The 15,135-nt window shown below is 47.4% G+C and overlaps 1 protein-coding gene across 4 annotated transcripts in view; it reads left to right on the forward strand.

The window, feature by feature from the left end:
- Nucleotides 1-15,135, forward strand: part of CAPN15 (calpain 15) — a 61,070-nt gene that overhangs the window by 3,276 nt on the left and 42,659 nt on the right. Inside the window, exon 1 of one of the 4 annotated variants that reach the window (XM_066576517.1) lies at nt 12,272-12,764. The exons of 2 other annotated variants lie outside the window; for them this stretch is intronic. In XM_066576517.1, the coding sequence (XP_066432614.1) occupies nt 12,607-12,764 (158 nt within the window). In that variant the 5' untranslated portion in view covers nt 12,272-12,606. Of the gene's footprint in view, nt 1-12,271; nt 12,765-15,135 lie in introns of those variants that run through there. One more of the 4 variants, XM_066576518.1, reaches the window with a different exon arrangement.

Raw genomic sequence — 15,135 nt, forward strand, 5'->3', positions numbered from 1 at the left:
TGGCAGATTCCCACTACGTGTCACTGCTTGGCGACCATTTACGGCGCTTCATGTTCCCCCGCAATGACTAGCAGGATAATGTAAAAGCCCAAGATGTCCAGAGTTGGTTGGAGGAGAGTTCCTATGGATGGTGCGGCCGGCACGCTCACCTGACATGAGCCCAATCAATCCGTTATGAGATGTGGTGTAGAGAGCCATTCACACGTGAAATCCTACAGCTACAAATGTCACAGAACAGTGAATGACTATCCAGACAGCCCAACATCCCTCCAGACGCCTTCCAGCCACTTGTGGAATAGAGGCCATGTTGAGTTGCTGCACTTTGGCTGGCTAGATGTGGTCCTACACTATGTTAGTTCCCTGTCCCATGACTTTTGGCATGTCATTGTATACAGAGAGCCGTTACTGTATGAACAGGAAGTACCTTCTCCGTGTATTACCTGAAATGCTGAGTCACTCCTTGACTCAGCTGGCACATGATCTGTGAGTCCTCGGGTCATATGTGAAGATCTTCGTAAGAAAAGTGACTGACTTAAAGGGGTTGTCTCGCGGCAGCAAGTGGGGTTATACACTTCTGTATGGCCATATTAATGCACTTTGTAATATACATTGTGCATTAAATATGAGCCATACAGAAGTTATTCACTTACCCACTCCGTTGCTAGCGTCCCCGTCGCCATGGTGCCGTCTAATTTCGCTTTCTTCTGGCGTTTTTAGACGCGCTTGCGCTGTGCGGTCTTCTTCCTGGTGAATGGGGCCGCTCGTGCCGGAGAGCTGGTCATCGTAGCTCCGCCCCATCACGTGTGCCGATTCCAGCCAATCAGGAGGCTGGAATCGGCAATGGACCGCACAGAGCCCACGGTGCACCATGGGAAAGGACCCGCGGTGCATCGTGGGTGAAGATCCTGGCGGCCATCTTGGTGAAGGAAGAAGTAGGAAGAAGGAAGACGTCGCAGAGCGGGGATTCGGGTAAGTAATATGTTTTTTTTTTTTTTTAACACATCCATTGGGGTTGTCCTGCGCCGAACGGGGGGGCCTATGGAAAAAAAAAACCCATTTCGGCGCGAGACAACCCCTTTAATAGTCCATCATGTACAAACAGTCAAAATGTATTTAGTATATTAATGGCCCCTAAAGGTGACCTGCACATACACCTGACAAGGCACTGGTTACAAGGAGATTGTTGCTTGACACAACCATACATACTTTGTCACAAAAAAAATTCAACACCTAGGAGTTGTCATTTTTCTGCAAAACTTGGCATGCAGTTACATCTCGGGCAGATATGAGTTGTGGGGTGATTAGATGAACGGTCTTGCCACCTAATACCCTACAAGTGCTTTCCCCCTTGGCCTATAAAAGGCTCTCAGAGGCTCCTTGTGTGTAGTGACCTCTTCTTTCGCTTGTGTAGAGCTTGTTGACGACTAGACGTCTCTACGACGCAGAGACTAATAGGAAAAGTTTTATTAAAAAGTGTGAGCGGAAAAACTGATAGCCGAGCTCTCCTCATTTTGGCCTGCGGGGTGCACAGTCAAAAAGCTCTGGGCACTCAATGTGTTAAGAACTTGCGTGTTCATATGTCCTTCATCGACACGTCCTGGCCTTCAGTACATCCTTCAGTATAAATGAGGTAGTAAATAACGATGACACAAGCAAAAAAAAAAAAAGTGAACCGAAACAGGAAAAGAACGGGAGCTATAGAGAGCGGGAAACAGGTGGCAGGAAGCACTCCAGGGAAGAGCCGTGGAGAGAGATCTATGAGGGGTAGGCGCCCCGATTCTCAGAGGGGTAGAAGGTCTGGTGTCCAAATCAGAAGACTTTGTAGTAACATACAGAAGATGTGTAATGGTCATAAGGGTCTGTCCACGGTGTCTTCAAGGAAGTGGTCATGCTCTTGCATCATCTTACCCATGTGTGTAGACTTGGCCAGTCAGAGCAGCATGTAATGTCTTAGACTAATGATGCGTACTAATGTACAGTGTGCATCGGGTAGTCAGAGGAGTGGTGCGGCCACTCAGGACCAGAGGCTCGTTAAAGATGGCTGTACACATAAGATACATGTCTCTCGGTTGACCAGTCATTTGGCTGATGACTATCTCTCCTGACAATCCCAGCTGAGCGTGCATGTGGTCTGAATGTAGAGAGGGCAAAAAGCCAAAGCTTATCTCCATGAGAGCAGAAGGATGGGGCAAGTTGAATTCTAACTGCCCAATCCTTATCTACCCCATCTGCTGTTTTGGGAGAGTCAGGAGGGCCCCCCCCCCTCCACATACATATTAGATAGTTTGCCGATCTCACCTGAGGCTGTATTCACATGAGAGAGGCGGCAATGAATATCAATGGGTTCAAGTTGGTCCTCGAGGAAGAATTCATCAATTCTACACCTTCGCTTTTATACGTACTTTCATGTCAGACACCATTTTGTCGGACTGCCCCTCTGCTGCCAAATATCACACAGCAATAAGGCGGGAAGTGTTGAATTCTATAGCTACACTGCCAACATCCACCTCTCACGTTGTGTGCCAACCTAATAAGATGGGCATTAGTTTTGGATTGATCCTCGTAGATCATGGTTTTTAGCGGGCCACCGCTAGAGTGGAGTGTCAATTCTTGAAATCTATGGTGCAAGACCACCTTTAAATTACTTGTTGATGCTTCGGTTGGGGTTGTTCTATCTTTGTTGCACAGTGATGGTCAGGTGAGGTTACAGTCGAAGGAGAATGGACCCACTATCTTCGCAGCCCCCACACCGCACCGTGACTTTCAGTGCGCGAGCCACCTTGGAGGGATCTGTCCATTGCGTGTCGGACCGGTGGAGAAGGTTACTTACCGTTCACAAAGACGTTTGCTTCACCACAGTACTGTCTCAGTGAAATGTGGGTCACATTGCATTTGTTGTGACACATCGGGGTCGTCCTCGTTGAGATGATGCAGGAACTCTATCTTGTACGGGTGCCAGTATCTGTGACAGACGCCGGGTGCTATAATGTAGGCTCTTGCCGGAGGACGCCAGGATGACCATTATTGTTGCTTCGTCTGTGGCAGTTTTATTCCATCCAATTTTTGGCAGGTCCAACACAAAACCTTTTTGCCGAAATTTGGCAAGCAACTTGCCAACTGTGCTATGGCAAATGGGTGGTCTGTTTGGGTGCTGACCATTGACATCCACTGCAATGACTCGGGATCGGCACGATCTCTCTCCTATCCTTGTGTGTTAATCTCGAATCTATATGTGTCTGTAACAAAGAAAAAAAATGATAAAAACATCACATTTAAGCCCAGATTTAGACTCTTCATCGAATGCTCTGAGATATATATGTCACAAGCACCAGTTCGCATTTGAAAATATCGATTTGATTCCAAGATGGCGGCTTTCAAAATGGCTGCCGCGTTAGATGTCACCCCTCACAGATTTACCCCATTCCCCTTAGCAACGTGCCACACACAGGATGGCGTTCCCAACGACCATTTTCTATTTATTCGGGTGTTTCCATACCTTTGGACCACCCTATAAGATTACTGTTGCCGGTAACACTACCCACGGACTGTAGACGTGTAGGGTGCAGCAGGCAGGGATTCCCTCTGCCATGTCACCTAGTGCCCAGACAGTTTGGATGCCCTGCCTTCATGTGGGTGCATTACTATAAGTTGTTGTCAGCATCTGGCATGTTGGGAGTTGTAGCTTTGCGACAGCCACATTATGATATTACTGCATACTGGGCTCATTGTGGCGTTGAGGATTTTCTTAGGCCTCATCTCCACGGCATGCATGGGGAATCCCACAGGGAATCTGCCCATGGCCGGCGACCCTGCATTCCTGTCCGTGTCTTCTTTCTGTTGTGCTGCGGACGTGCCAGCCATCGTGCTGGCGCACATGCGCAGTACAGATTTTTATTGCTCTTCCCACAGATGGCTTCCATTGACCTCAATGGAAGCCGTCCGTGCGGGAACCGTGAACAGAAACCGCAATTGCTGTCCGCTTGTGTACACGAAGAATCACTTTACCATAGCATGCTATGGAGGGTAATTGCTGTGGTATCTGGAGGCGTACGCCCGCTCCGGATTCCGCAGCAATAATCCGCTTGTAGACCTGAGGCCATAGACTCGTCGGTTATATCTAGCCAGTATTTCCATGCCCGAACCGGGCACAACTGATGCATTTTTGGTGCACTTTTTGCACCGATGAAGCATCCATAGCCGGGTAGATAAATGCCACATACAACGTTTCTCTTTCCAACGCATGGAGACATCCGGCGTCTAAACTGATGTGCCGGATGCCTTGAACTGCCCACATGGGATGAACCCTGGCACCGGAGTGATAACAGCCGTCTGCCCGGTATAGCAGTACCCATCCCAATAAGGCTGGGTGACAACCGTTGTAAATGTGGCGTTGGTTGTCACCCGGCTCTTCCTAGAAACTGATATAATTACATTCCAGTATATCCAGTTTACTGATTGCTGATGGATCTCCCGTCTCGCAGATCATTCGTTTTCGCGCCAATGATTAATCGGCACATTTCACAAGACTTTATCTTCACCTATAAACTCCGGATGGTCTGATCGTTTTATTTTTTTGCCTGGCCTTTTTCCAGCTCTTCTGATAATCCATTGCAAAGCTGTGCTATAAGAAAGCGCCAGATTATCAGACGTTCTGGCTCCAGTGGGACCGAATGCTTTTCGGATTATCGGACAGTCTAAAACTGTTGGGATATCTACTTATTATAATCCCACAGTTGCGGCAGAACTATCTTTTTTCCACCAAGTAAGGCCGGTCTCACGCAACCGGATTTCGATTGTGAAACCGTGATCTTCACCCGCGCGGACGATCCGCGGTATTCCGCTCGCATTAAAAAAAATTCAGATGAGCGGACAGCGATTGCGGCTTCCACAAGCAGATTTAAAATCGCAGCGTGTTCTATTTGTGTGCGGACTCCGCACAGACGGCTTCCATTGAAGTCAATGGAAGCCGTCTGACCCGCGGCCCGTCCACAGTTGACATTGCGGATAGGCCTCAGGTACCTGCATCATCGCCTGTACTGAGCATGACCAATGGCGCGGTCATCCGCTGTGCCGGAAAAGAAAATATGCTGGATCGCCGGCCACAGTCATAGCCGAATTTAGCTGCGGGCTTGCGAATGCGGAATCAGACTCGTTCATGTGAGACCAACCTTAGGCAAAGTTTCACGTAAGGCTTTCCTTACTCTTCATGAAGAGGTTCTGCAGCAGCCAAGGGAGGGTGTGACTTTTAAAAGGAGTCTGTCACTTTGCTGAAGCACCATAAAATGGCTTATGATGCTGTTAGGGCAGGTGATGGGAGCTTGATCTAATGAGCGATTTGCAGGATGATCGCCCCGTGTACAAGGGGCTTTACTGTAGTATTCCCGTATCCTCTGGCTTGCGGCCTCTTCTGCGTTCTGGAGGCGGACAATGAAGCTTTTCTACTTTCTGCAGTGTGGAAACAATTACTGCGCTACCTGGAAACCATCAGCAAGCAGTTGGCAACTAACGATCATCCAGTGTAATTATCCTATCAGTGGCTCATCTTGGCACTGGGTACTTATGCTAATGAAGAGGTTAAATAGGGTGTCAGCTCTGTTCCTTAATTGTATTTGTCATGAATTAACAATTCTGGAGTATCTTTTCTGTGTTGCCTAGTTCCTCTGTTGTTCCTCCTTGAAATCTATGAATGGACTGCTGGGTGTTGCCTTCTAGCGGAGTGTCTACACAGTCTAACATTGGCCAATCGGTGCTGACTCTGCAGGGAAATGGTACTGCCCAGTTACCAATGTATTCACACACTTGCAGGAGGAATAACAGAGGGACGGTGCAATGCAGAGAAAAGGTGCTCCAAAATGATTTCATAGGGGGTATAAGGTGTTACTAAAACAGACACGACGGGAAAGATGGCAAGTGCTCTTTAAAGGGGTAATGTCATACTGGTCATATGCCCGAGTAGGGCAATGCCAACTGTTTGCTGCAAGTTGGCCCCGCGGCAGTCCCTGCTGGGTAGTAACCCAGCGGAGGACATTTTAGTCCTCAACAATATATCGTTTTTTAGCTTTTATGATTACTTATCGTCGCTGCTGATGGATCCCGTACAGATGTGTCTGGCAATCCCGATCCCCTATGTAACGGACTGGAGCCTGAACTATAAGACAACATCTGTGCCTCTTAGCCGGAAGAAATGCGCTACGAGAAGACACAAAGTGCGGTCAGGGGTCCGTACTACGAGTTCTGACCTATTCACTCACTTGTAATGACCCTTCCCGGCCAGGAAGTGCAAGTGAGGTTTACGAGCCCCGAATGGACGCTCCTCCGCGCTGGACTCGTTCAGGTGCCATTCCGTTCTGTTTCCAGGTAACAGAACAAATGGCGCTGCGGACCTAATGGAAGCAAACGGACAGCTTTCTGTACTTTTATCTTTTTGAAAACTCAATGAGTGCCGTTTTGGGGGGGAAAACTGAAATGTTGAATTCTGTTTTTTCAATCCAAAAACCTAACAAACAGGCAAAATGAAAATGAAAAGCCCCAACACAAATGTGAATACAGCCAAAGCCTCATTAAATGGGGCTAATCTGCGTGCGGAAAGGCATGTCAAGAAGTCACGCGCCACTTTTTTTGTTTTCTGTGGCACGGACTTCAAATCTATCAAAAAAGCCAAATAAACTAAAGCGCAGATTCACAATCAAATCAATAGGATGCAATTTTGATGCAGGATTCGGCGCGGATTCTGTGGCGAACGGTGCCATGTGAATACCGCCTTAGAAGCACCCTTAACATCCCCCCCAGAAACAGCACCTCTTTTGTCCATAGGATGTTTCTGGTATTGCAGTACTCACTTAATTGAGAATCTGCCGCAGTACCGGACTCAGCCTAGGATTAGGAGCGGTGCTGTTTCTGAAAAACAATGAATTTCAATGTCATAAAAGTGGCCATGAAGCTGGCAGTATGTAGGTGCTGCTATAGGGGTGGACCTCCATACACCTATAGGACTGGACTCTCGGTATCCGCTAGTATTAGTGCGATGCTCTGTGTTCATCTATTCCCTGGCATCTGTATGGAAGAGGCACCTCGGCTGCAGACCAGCACTTGCAGTAACGTCTCCAGCCATGCCAGCTCCTGTCACTCTTCTATCGGGGGTAATGCCAAGCGCCCAGTTCTTCTCCTGCTGGTGTTGGCATTTTCCTTTCCCATGGCAGTTGACATTAGAACAGGACACTGTTTTAGTTCAGCATAATAAGGCTGCCGCGGGCATTCTCACAGTTGGTGCCCACTCTGTAGGACGGGTGCATTTGATCTGCGTGTTTGCAGACCTAATGCCAGCCGCTGTGTACATACAGCGTAATACTTCCTGCAAATACTGTCTGCTAAAGTCTTAAAGAGGAACCGTCAGCAGGGCGCTTCATGTAAGCAGCGCTGGCACATCTGAAGATTTGGGGAGCGGTACTACTGTCAGTAGCTGGCATACACTCAGGGTAGTTTCACACGGGCGATGTGTGTAAAAACGGAGAATTATGAAACCAATGATTTCCAATAGTTTCCTTCTCATGCGTTGTTGCCCAGCATGTCCCATCTTCACGTTTTTCAATTGACTTCCATGCTAAAAAATTGCAAGCGATAGCCATGTTTTTGAGCAAAAAAACCAGCACTGATGTGCAGAAATTGGGGGAACAAGGACGTGATTTTTGCCGCAATTTTCTCAGTGATATCGCGCTCGCCCATATGAAACTACCCTACCTTCCTGATTAGCTTGTGCCATAACTGTACTTATACACCGCATCCAGGCTGAACAATTGGGGCTGCAGTGTAAAGCATGAGGGAGAGACAGGACAGCACACTTATGAGACCATATGTGTTTTTCTGGCTCCTTCTAGTCATCGCTGTGATCGGGGTTATCTGGGGGAATTAAGTTCTTCAAAGCTGCTCATCTTGCGGTAAAAGAAGCCCTATTGGTCTCGCTAGCTCGTTCGCGCAGCCCGTTTATACCGCAGATACATCGTTGGCTCGTTCAGAGGAGAAGTCGTTCACATTCGCTGTGTAAGTGACTGAGAACGACTGAACGCGCGCTGGTTAAACCGAACAGTAAGCGAACGAGCCGACGATGGTTTTTATGCCTGCATAAAATAAACAAAAAGCAATCAGTGCTCATTCGTCGTTCGGTCGTTGGCGTGCATTTAGACTGAGCGGTTATCGCTGACCTTCGCTTTAAATGATTTTTTTTAACGATAATCATTTCGTCTAAAAACACCTTGCGTCCGGCGGTACGCGGCTGGATTTGAATTGCGGAATCTAGAGCCATCATCCGCCTCCGGATTCCGCAGCAAATACTGCCCATAACATGCTATGGAAAAGCGGTTTTTCCCGCGCACAAGCGGAAATCAATTGCGTTTTTTGTTTTGTTTTAAGAAAAACAATTGAATCTGAATCGGCACATTCTAAAACACATAACATTTTTATTTTTCCGCCAGTGGATCTGTAAGGCCGGTCTCGCACAACCGGATTTAAATTGCGGACTATGCGATCATATGATCATTGGAATATATAGCCGCTATACATTAGCGGGGCGGAATCCGCTCACAGAAAATAGAACACAGCATGTTCTATTTTACAGTGAATATCCGTGACCTAGAGCCCATTGTGCTCCATGGTCGTAGATATACCCGCAGTTCATACACAATTCCGTTGCGTTTGGGCTTTAGGTACGTGGTTATACGCAATACAATTACGTGGCCGTATGCAGCGTCACGGCGGCGCTCATAGCTGGAATCCGCCGCGGATTCCGCATTCAGCTGTGTTATCCGGCCTAGGAGGTCTTGTTTTTTGCAGGAAGAGTTGTAGTTTTCATTGGTACTGGTCTGATGTACGTGGGACTTTTGGATTGCTTTAGATTTCATTTTTTGGGAGGTGAACAAAAGATAAATGGCAATTACGGTATTACTTGTTAAACTCATTCACCCTGCGCAATAAATAAAATATTTAATATTCTGAGTTGTTACGAAGTCAGTAATTCTTATTATGTGGTAGTTTTTTCTGGGGGAGTGCGAGGAAGGGGGGGGGGGGGTTCCTTTAAAATTGGTTTTCGTGGGTTACACTGGATTTTTTTTTTTTCCTTTTTAAATTAAACTTTACTTAACTTTTTTTTATGCCATTTTTAAGTCTTTGAAGGGACTTGAAGATTGGCTTGTTTGATCACTAGGATTCCATTAAGTGCATTCCACTAAACGTATAACTTTAGGCTTGTATTGGTACCTTGTAATCGCACTGTGGGTGCCAATGGGTGACATCCCCTTCCATCCTGTCATCCTGCTTACATGCTGCTGGTAATATTTATTATGGCATCCGTCAAGAAATAACCTCCCAATCCCAGACTAGCCCTGACCTTAGTCTTGTCAGCACTGCAGCTAGCTCCTGCTCACTGTCTGTACTCAGACCAGCAACAGAGGAAGAAGTCTCCAAACTGCTCTTCTCTGCTTGCCCCACCACCTGCGCTAGCGACCCTCTCCCCTCACACCTCCTCCGATCCCTCTCCCCAGTGGTCATCTCGCATCTCACCACTATATTCAACCCCTCTCTGGCCTCTGGCATCTTTCCCTCTTCTTTCAAACATGCCATCATATCCCCATTGCTAAAGAAGCCGACTCTTGACGCAACTGACGTTGCCAATTACCGACCCATCTCAAACCTTCCCTTCATCTCCAAATTACTAGAACGGCTGGTTTACTCCTGCCTTGTAAGCTATCTATCAGAGAACTCTCTCCTCGACCCCCTACAGTCTGGCTTCCGACCCCAACACTCCACAGAAACTGCCCTTACAAGGGTATCAAACGACCTACTGTCAGCCAAATCGAGGGGTGACTACTCCCTACTGATCCTCCTCGATCTCTCTGCAGCATTTGACACAGTTGACCACAAACTCCTCCTCAGTATGCTTCGCTCCATCGGCCTAAAGGACACTGCTCTCTCCTGGTTCTCCTCCTACCTATCTGACCGCTTTTTCAGTGTCTCCTTTGCTGGCTCTACCTCTCCTTCTCTTCCCCTTGCTGTTGGGGTCCCCCAAGGCTCGGTCCTTGGCCCCCTCCTTTTCTCTATCTACACAGCCCCTGTTGGACAAACCATCAGGAGCTTTGGCCCCCAATACCACCTCTATGCTGATGACACCCAGTTATACACCTCTTCCCGTGACATCTCTGCACCTTTCCTCCAAAACATCACCAACTGTCTGTCTGCTGTCTCTAACACCATGTCCTCTCTCTACCTAAAACTAAACCTCTCTAAAACTGACTTACTGGTGTTTCCTCCTTCCACCAACCGACCTCCTCCTGACATCTCCATCTCAGTGTGTGGCGTCACCATAACTCCTAGACAACATGCCCGCTGCCTTGGGGTCATATTCGACTCAGATCTCTCATTTACTCCCTACATCCAGTCAGTGGCCCGAACATGTCGGCTGCACCTAAAGAACATCTCAAGAATCCGCTCCTTTCTCACCATAGACACGCTGAAAACGCTTGTTGTTGCCCGCATCCACTCACGGCTCGACTATTGCAACTCATTGCTGATCGGCCTCCCCTGCACCAGACTCTACCCTCTCCAATCCATCCTGAATGCGGCAGCCAGGCTCATCTTCCTGTCCAGCCGCTACTCGGACGCCTCTGCCCTGTGCCAGTCACTGCACTGGCTGCCAGTTAAATACAGAATTCAATTTAAACTTATTACCTTCATCCACAAAGCCCTCCACAGTGCAGCGCCCCCCTATATCGCCTCCCTCATCTCAATCCATCACCCAGCCCGGGCTCTCCGCTTGGCAAACAAAACTAGACTGCACACCCCTCTAATTCGAACTTCTCACTCCCGCCTCCAAGACTTCTCCAGAGCAGCACCGGTCCTCTGGAACGCACTACCAAAGAACATCCGGGCAATCCAGGACTCGAAAAACTTCAGGCGTGCTCTAAAGACGCACCTCTTCAGGGATGCATACCGCATTCCCTAAACAAACCCTTCTGTACACCGCCTGATAACATGCTCCCTGACCTACTGACTGCAATCCCTGCTAGCCATCATAAACCGCTCCTGTAGTCATATTGATCCTGCCGTCGCATAGCTAAATGTCTGACTGTTGTCTGTATATAGCATCCCTCACTCTCCAGCACGCAATACTGTGCACACCTCCAGCCATTTTACCTTCTGTATCACCCCATTACTTGTAGTATGTAAGCTCGTTGGAGCAGGACCCTCACCCCTATTGTTTCCATCAGCTGATTACGATTGTAACCGTGGTTCTGTAATTTTTTGTACTTTTGTCTTTCTGTATTTCCCCTGTCTATGTAAGCGCTGCGGAATATGTTGGCGCTATACAAATAAAGATTATTATTATTATTATGGCATGTAAGGGGTTAAACTGACAGGATCTGAGGTTTCTCTCTTCTTGGTAGTTATAGCAGGAGCCTGGCTGTTGGTAGTCAGCCAAGCCATCGCCTTAAAAAGATGTATATGCAGGTTCTAAGCCCATTAGTGACCACCATAAACCGTTATGTTGGTGGTCACAAATCAGCATACCACTGCTCATCCTGAACCTCCTGGTTCATGAACAGAATACCATATATTCAGTGACGACTGGAAGAAGCAAGCAAGAAAGAACTTGTGTGTGTGTGTGTGTGTGTGTGTGTGTGTGGGGGGGTTTGATTAAGTCTATAGTGGAAAATCTGCTGCCAGAATTCTGCGGCAGGTTACACGGGTCGGCACACAGATTGTCAATAAGCAAAATACACATGCGGAATTCCAATATGGAAAATTGCAAACTTCACATGTAGATTTTGCCCCATGTTTTTGTTTTTTATTTGATTATTTTATTTTTTTTTTAGGTGGAATTCATACAGAAAGTTCCGCCACAGTTCTGGCCTTTGAACATACCCTAACTGAGGCTTCAAATGCCATTCAGGGTGGCGCAATTTATGGGCACTGTAATGATGGGCATTAGCCGTTGTCTCCCGCTTTGGCTATGGGTTGTGTTGAATATAGGTGTAATATCTGTGTCAGAATAATACCGCCATGTTGCTTCCAAGTAGTTACATTCCAGGAAACGGTCTCTTGCACATCGCTGCGGGTTTACACACCCTTTTATAGGTCGAAGTGCGACCAATGAAATCCAAGTTTAAGCCGTTTACTTATGTGATCAGTGACGTAACAATGTGTCAGCGCTTTTAATTGCTTGTGAATGCTGAAAGACAAGTTGCGAGTCTTTCCCTTCCGTCATCCTGTAACAACATGTGGAGTAAATACCTTGAGTCGGCATCACACGTATAGCTGGCAGCGCCAGAGCTGGCATCCTCCTCGCTACAGTCTATCCTGCGTATTCTCTTCTCACTTCTCTCTCTTCTCCTTCCCTCCCTCTTTCCCTAAAGGTGATTCCTTCAGCCTGGTGCCCTCCTTCACCCACCCTCCCTTCTCTCCTAATGTCCGTCCCTCCCTCCCTGACAGCTGTGCCCTCCCTGTGTTAGCTCTCACTCTCTCCCTGTCTGTCTGATGCCCTCTAACACCTTTTGGCACTCTCTGCTTGTCTGTCTCGGATCTAGCCCGGGATAAGTTCTATCACATCGGGACACACAGATGGGGAGTTCGGCATCTTCCCTGGCAGCAGAGGGCAAATCACACCATGGCTCCATGGGCACTGCTTACCCTGGACTCAGCTTGCTGGGCTGGCATAGAAACGGGCACCCAGGGTCTGTATGGCAGGGCACAGTCATTCCAATGTACAGGACACACAGGTAAGAGGCGGCTGTGCGTGGCATTTGCAGTTTTGTCTCTTGTTCATTCTATATCATCGGATGTAATCGTGGCATTACCTGGGCGCAAGTGTTAATTGTTGGTTGTATGTGCCATGGGAGCTTGGCATGGGTGGCACAGGGAGGGAGGCTAATGCGTGATAATGGCAGCATACAGCTGTTAATGTTTCAGTGCCCTATTTATAAGTGACTGTCCGGGTGCAGCTGTAGTGTTAAATGTCAAGCTTTATTTATTACTCACTAGTCATATGGTGCCAACATATTCTGTGGCATCGTACACCTCTGTGGTGGTAAGCAGCCAAAAGTTGCCCACACACAAGGGACATTATAGGCATTAAGATAGACCGATCTGATAAGAGGATTAAAACTTCCCCCTTCTCTGGGATGAGCGGCCCTGAAGATGGCAGCCGCCCTCCTCCCCTTTGGCGTTGAGCATACCAACATTCATGGTACAGAGTGAGCCACGAAAAAGTATCCTGGCACCGCACTCTTGTGAAAGCTGGCTATAAGAAAATCTGTCTTGCCCATAGCAACCAATCACAGCGCAGCTTTCATTTTACCTCAGCAGTATAAGAAATAAAAGCTGCACTGTGATTGGTTGCTATGGGCAACAGATAGATTTTCTTTTAGACCGCTTTCATAAGAGTGTGGTGCCAGCCTACTTTTCCCTTGCCCACCCTGTTCTTGACACATCAGACATAATGGTTGCGATGCTTCAAACAGCGTACATCTGTGCTTAGACATTACATTTCTGGCACTGGATGCCATTTATCTCATCACCAACCTTTAAAAATCTAACGTCATTGGGGTGTAGCAGCGTTTTGGGTGCTTTTTAGATGAGCCAATTCTCGTATGAAGCAGCACGTGATGTCACCGCTAGCCGGTTCGCGGGCGCGGCTCGTTTATATAGGTAGATACATCGTTGGCTCGTTCAAAGGAGAATTGTTTAGTTTACTGTATAAGTGGCTGACTGACTAAATGAGCGCTGTTTAAACACAACGATAAGCGAATGCGCCTACGATGATTTTTTTCGCCTGCAATAAGCAATTGAATGAAAAGTGAGCGATTCTGGTTTGTCGTTCGTCATTGGCGCGCTTTTTTTTTTTTTTAAGAATATTCGTTTTATCTAAAAGCGCCATTAAACTGGCATACTCGCGATGATCAGCAGAGGCGTAGATCCTTGGGATCCATCGATGATCTCTTTTGTAAGTGTCCGGTGACAGCAGATATTTGGCTAAGATCAAGAGGGATCGGGGACGTTGGATTTCACCATGCTGCGGGGTTTTTTGCCAATGGGAGATTCCGCTCTTTATCTTATTTATAGTGCCGCCGGAAAACATGGCCGCTATGAGCAGTCGCCTGCCAGCTATTTCACGTGTATGGTCAGTTTAAAGGGGTTTTTCCACAAAAAAAAAATGTATCCCCTACCCTGGGAAAGGGGATAAATGTCTGATCGTGTATCTGATGTGGGACCACCACTGCTTTCATGCAGCAGAGGGAGATCATTCTCCCTCTGATTGGACGCCGCTGCCCCTTACATATGGAGCATTCGGGGTGCGCCATTCTTGGGATACCTGGTAATATATGCTAAAGGTCTGTTCACATAGAGTGGAATTGGTGGCGACAAAAAATCAGCACTAAATCCACATCAAAACCTCTTAAATTTTGCGCACTGGATGTGGATTTTGCCGCAGATCCGCAGCAGACTTTACACCTTCAATTGCGGTGTGGATTTTGACATTTTAAGTGAATTTTGGTGCAAATTGTCCACTGCAGAAATTCCAAACTGCTACATGTGAAGCATCCTAGGGGACGTTGGCACAACGGAATCGCCGTGGAATTTCCGCGGCAAGTTCTGCCTCAAAAAAAAGAGTAAAAAACGGCAGCTTTCTCATGGGGAGTTGCTTATAAAGGAGCGTTATCAGTGTGAGGAGGGCCTAGGGGTCTGTTCACACACAGCAGATCTGAAGCAGATTTCACCACTTCAATTTTAATTCAGTTGAAAGCGTGAAATCTGCAACAAAATCTGCGGCAAAACGGCGATGTGTGCGCACACTGGAAGGGTGGTGATCACGCGGTGGATGTCGCCATGGAATCCGCCTAATTCACAGCTGATCTGTCGTGGATTTTGCCCTGCCCACGGGCAACATCTGTGTGCAGATCTGCGTCAAGAAGTGACATGTAAGATATATTACGTTCCGATTTTGCCCATTGACGGGACAAAAAAAAAAGATCCGTGACAAATATGGCGCAGATTAGTAGTCTTTTTCTACTGTGCTTTTTATAGGATTTTGTGAGCATAATACGCAGAGAATAGAACCCATTGATTTCAATGGGTTAATTCACATTTCCG

The sequence above is a fragment of the Eleutherodactylus coqui genome, chromosome 8, assembly GCF_035609145.1.
Source record: "Eleutherodactylus coqui strain aEleCoq1 chromosome 8, aEleCoq1.hap1, whole genome shotgun sequence".
Taxonomy (NCBI): domain Eukaryota; kingdom Metazoa; phylum Chordata; class Amphibia; order Anura; family Eleutherodactylidae; genus Eleutherodactylus; species Eleutherodactylus coqui.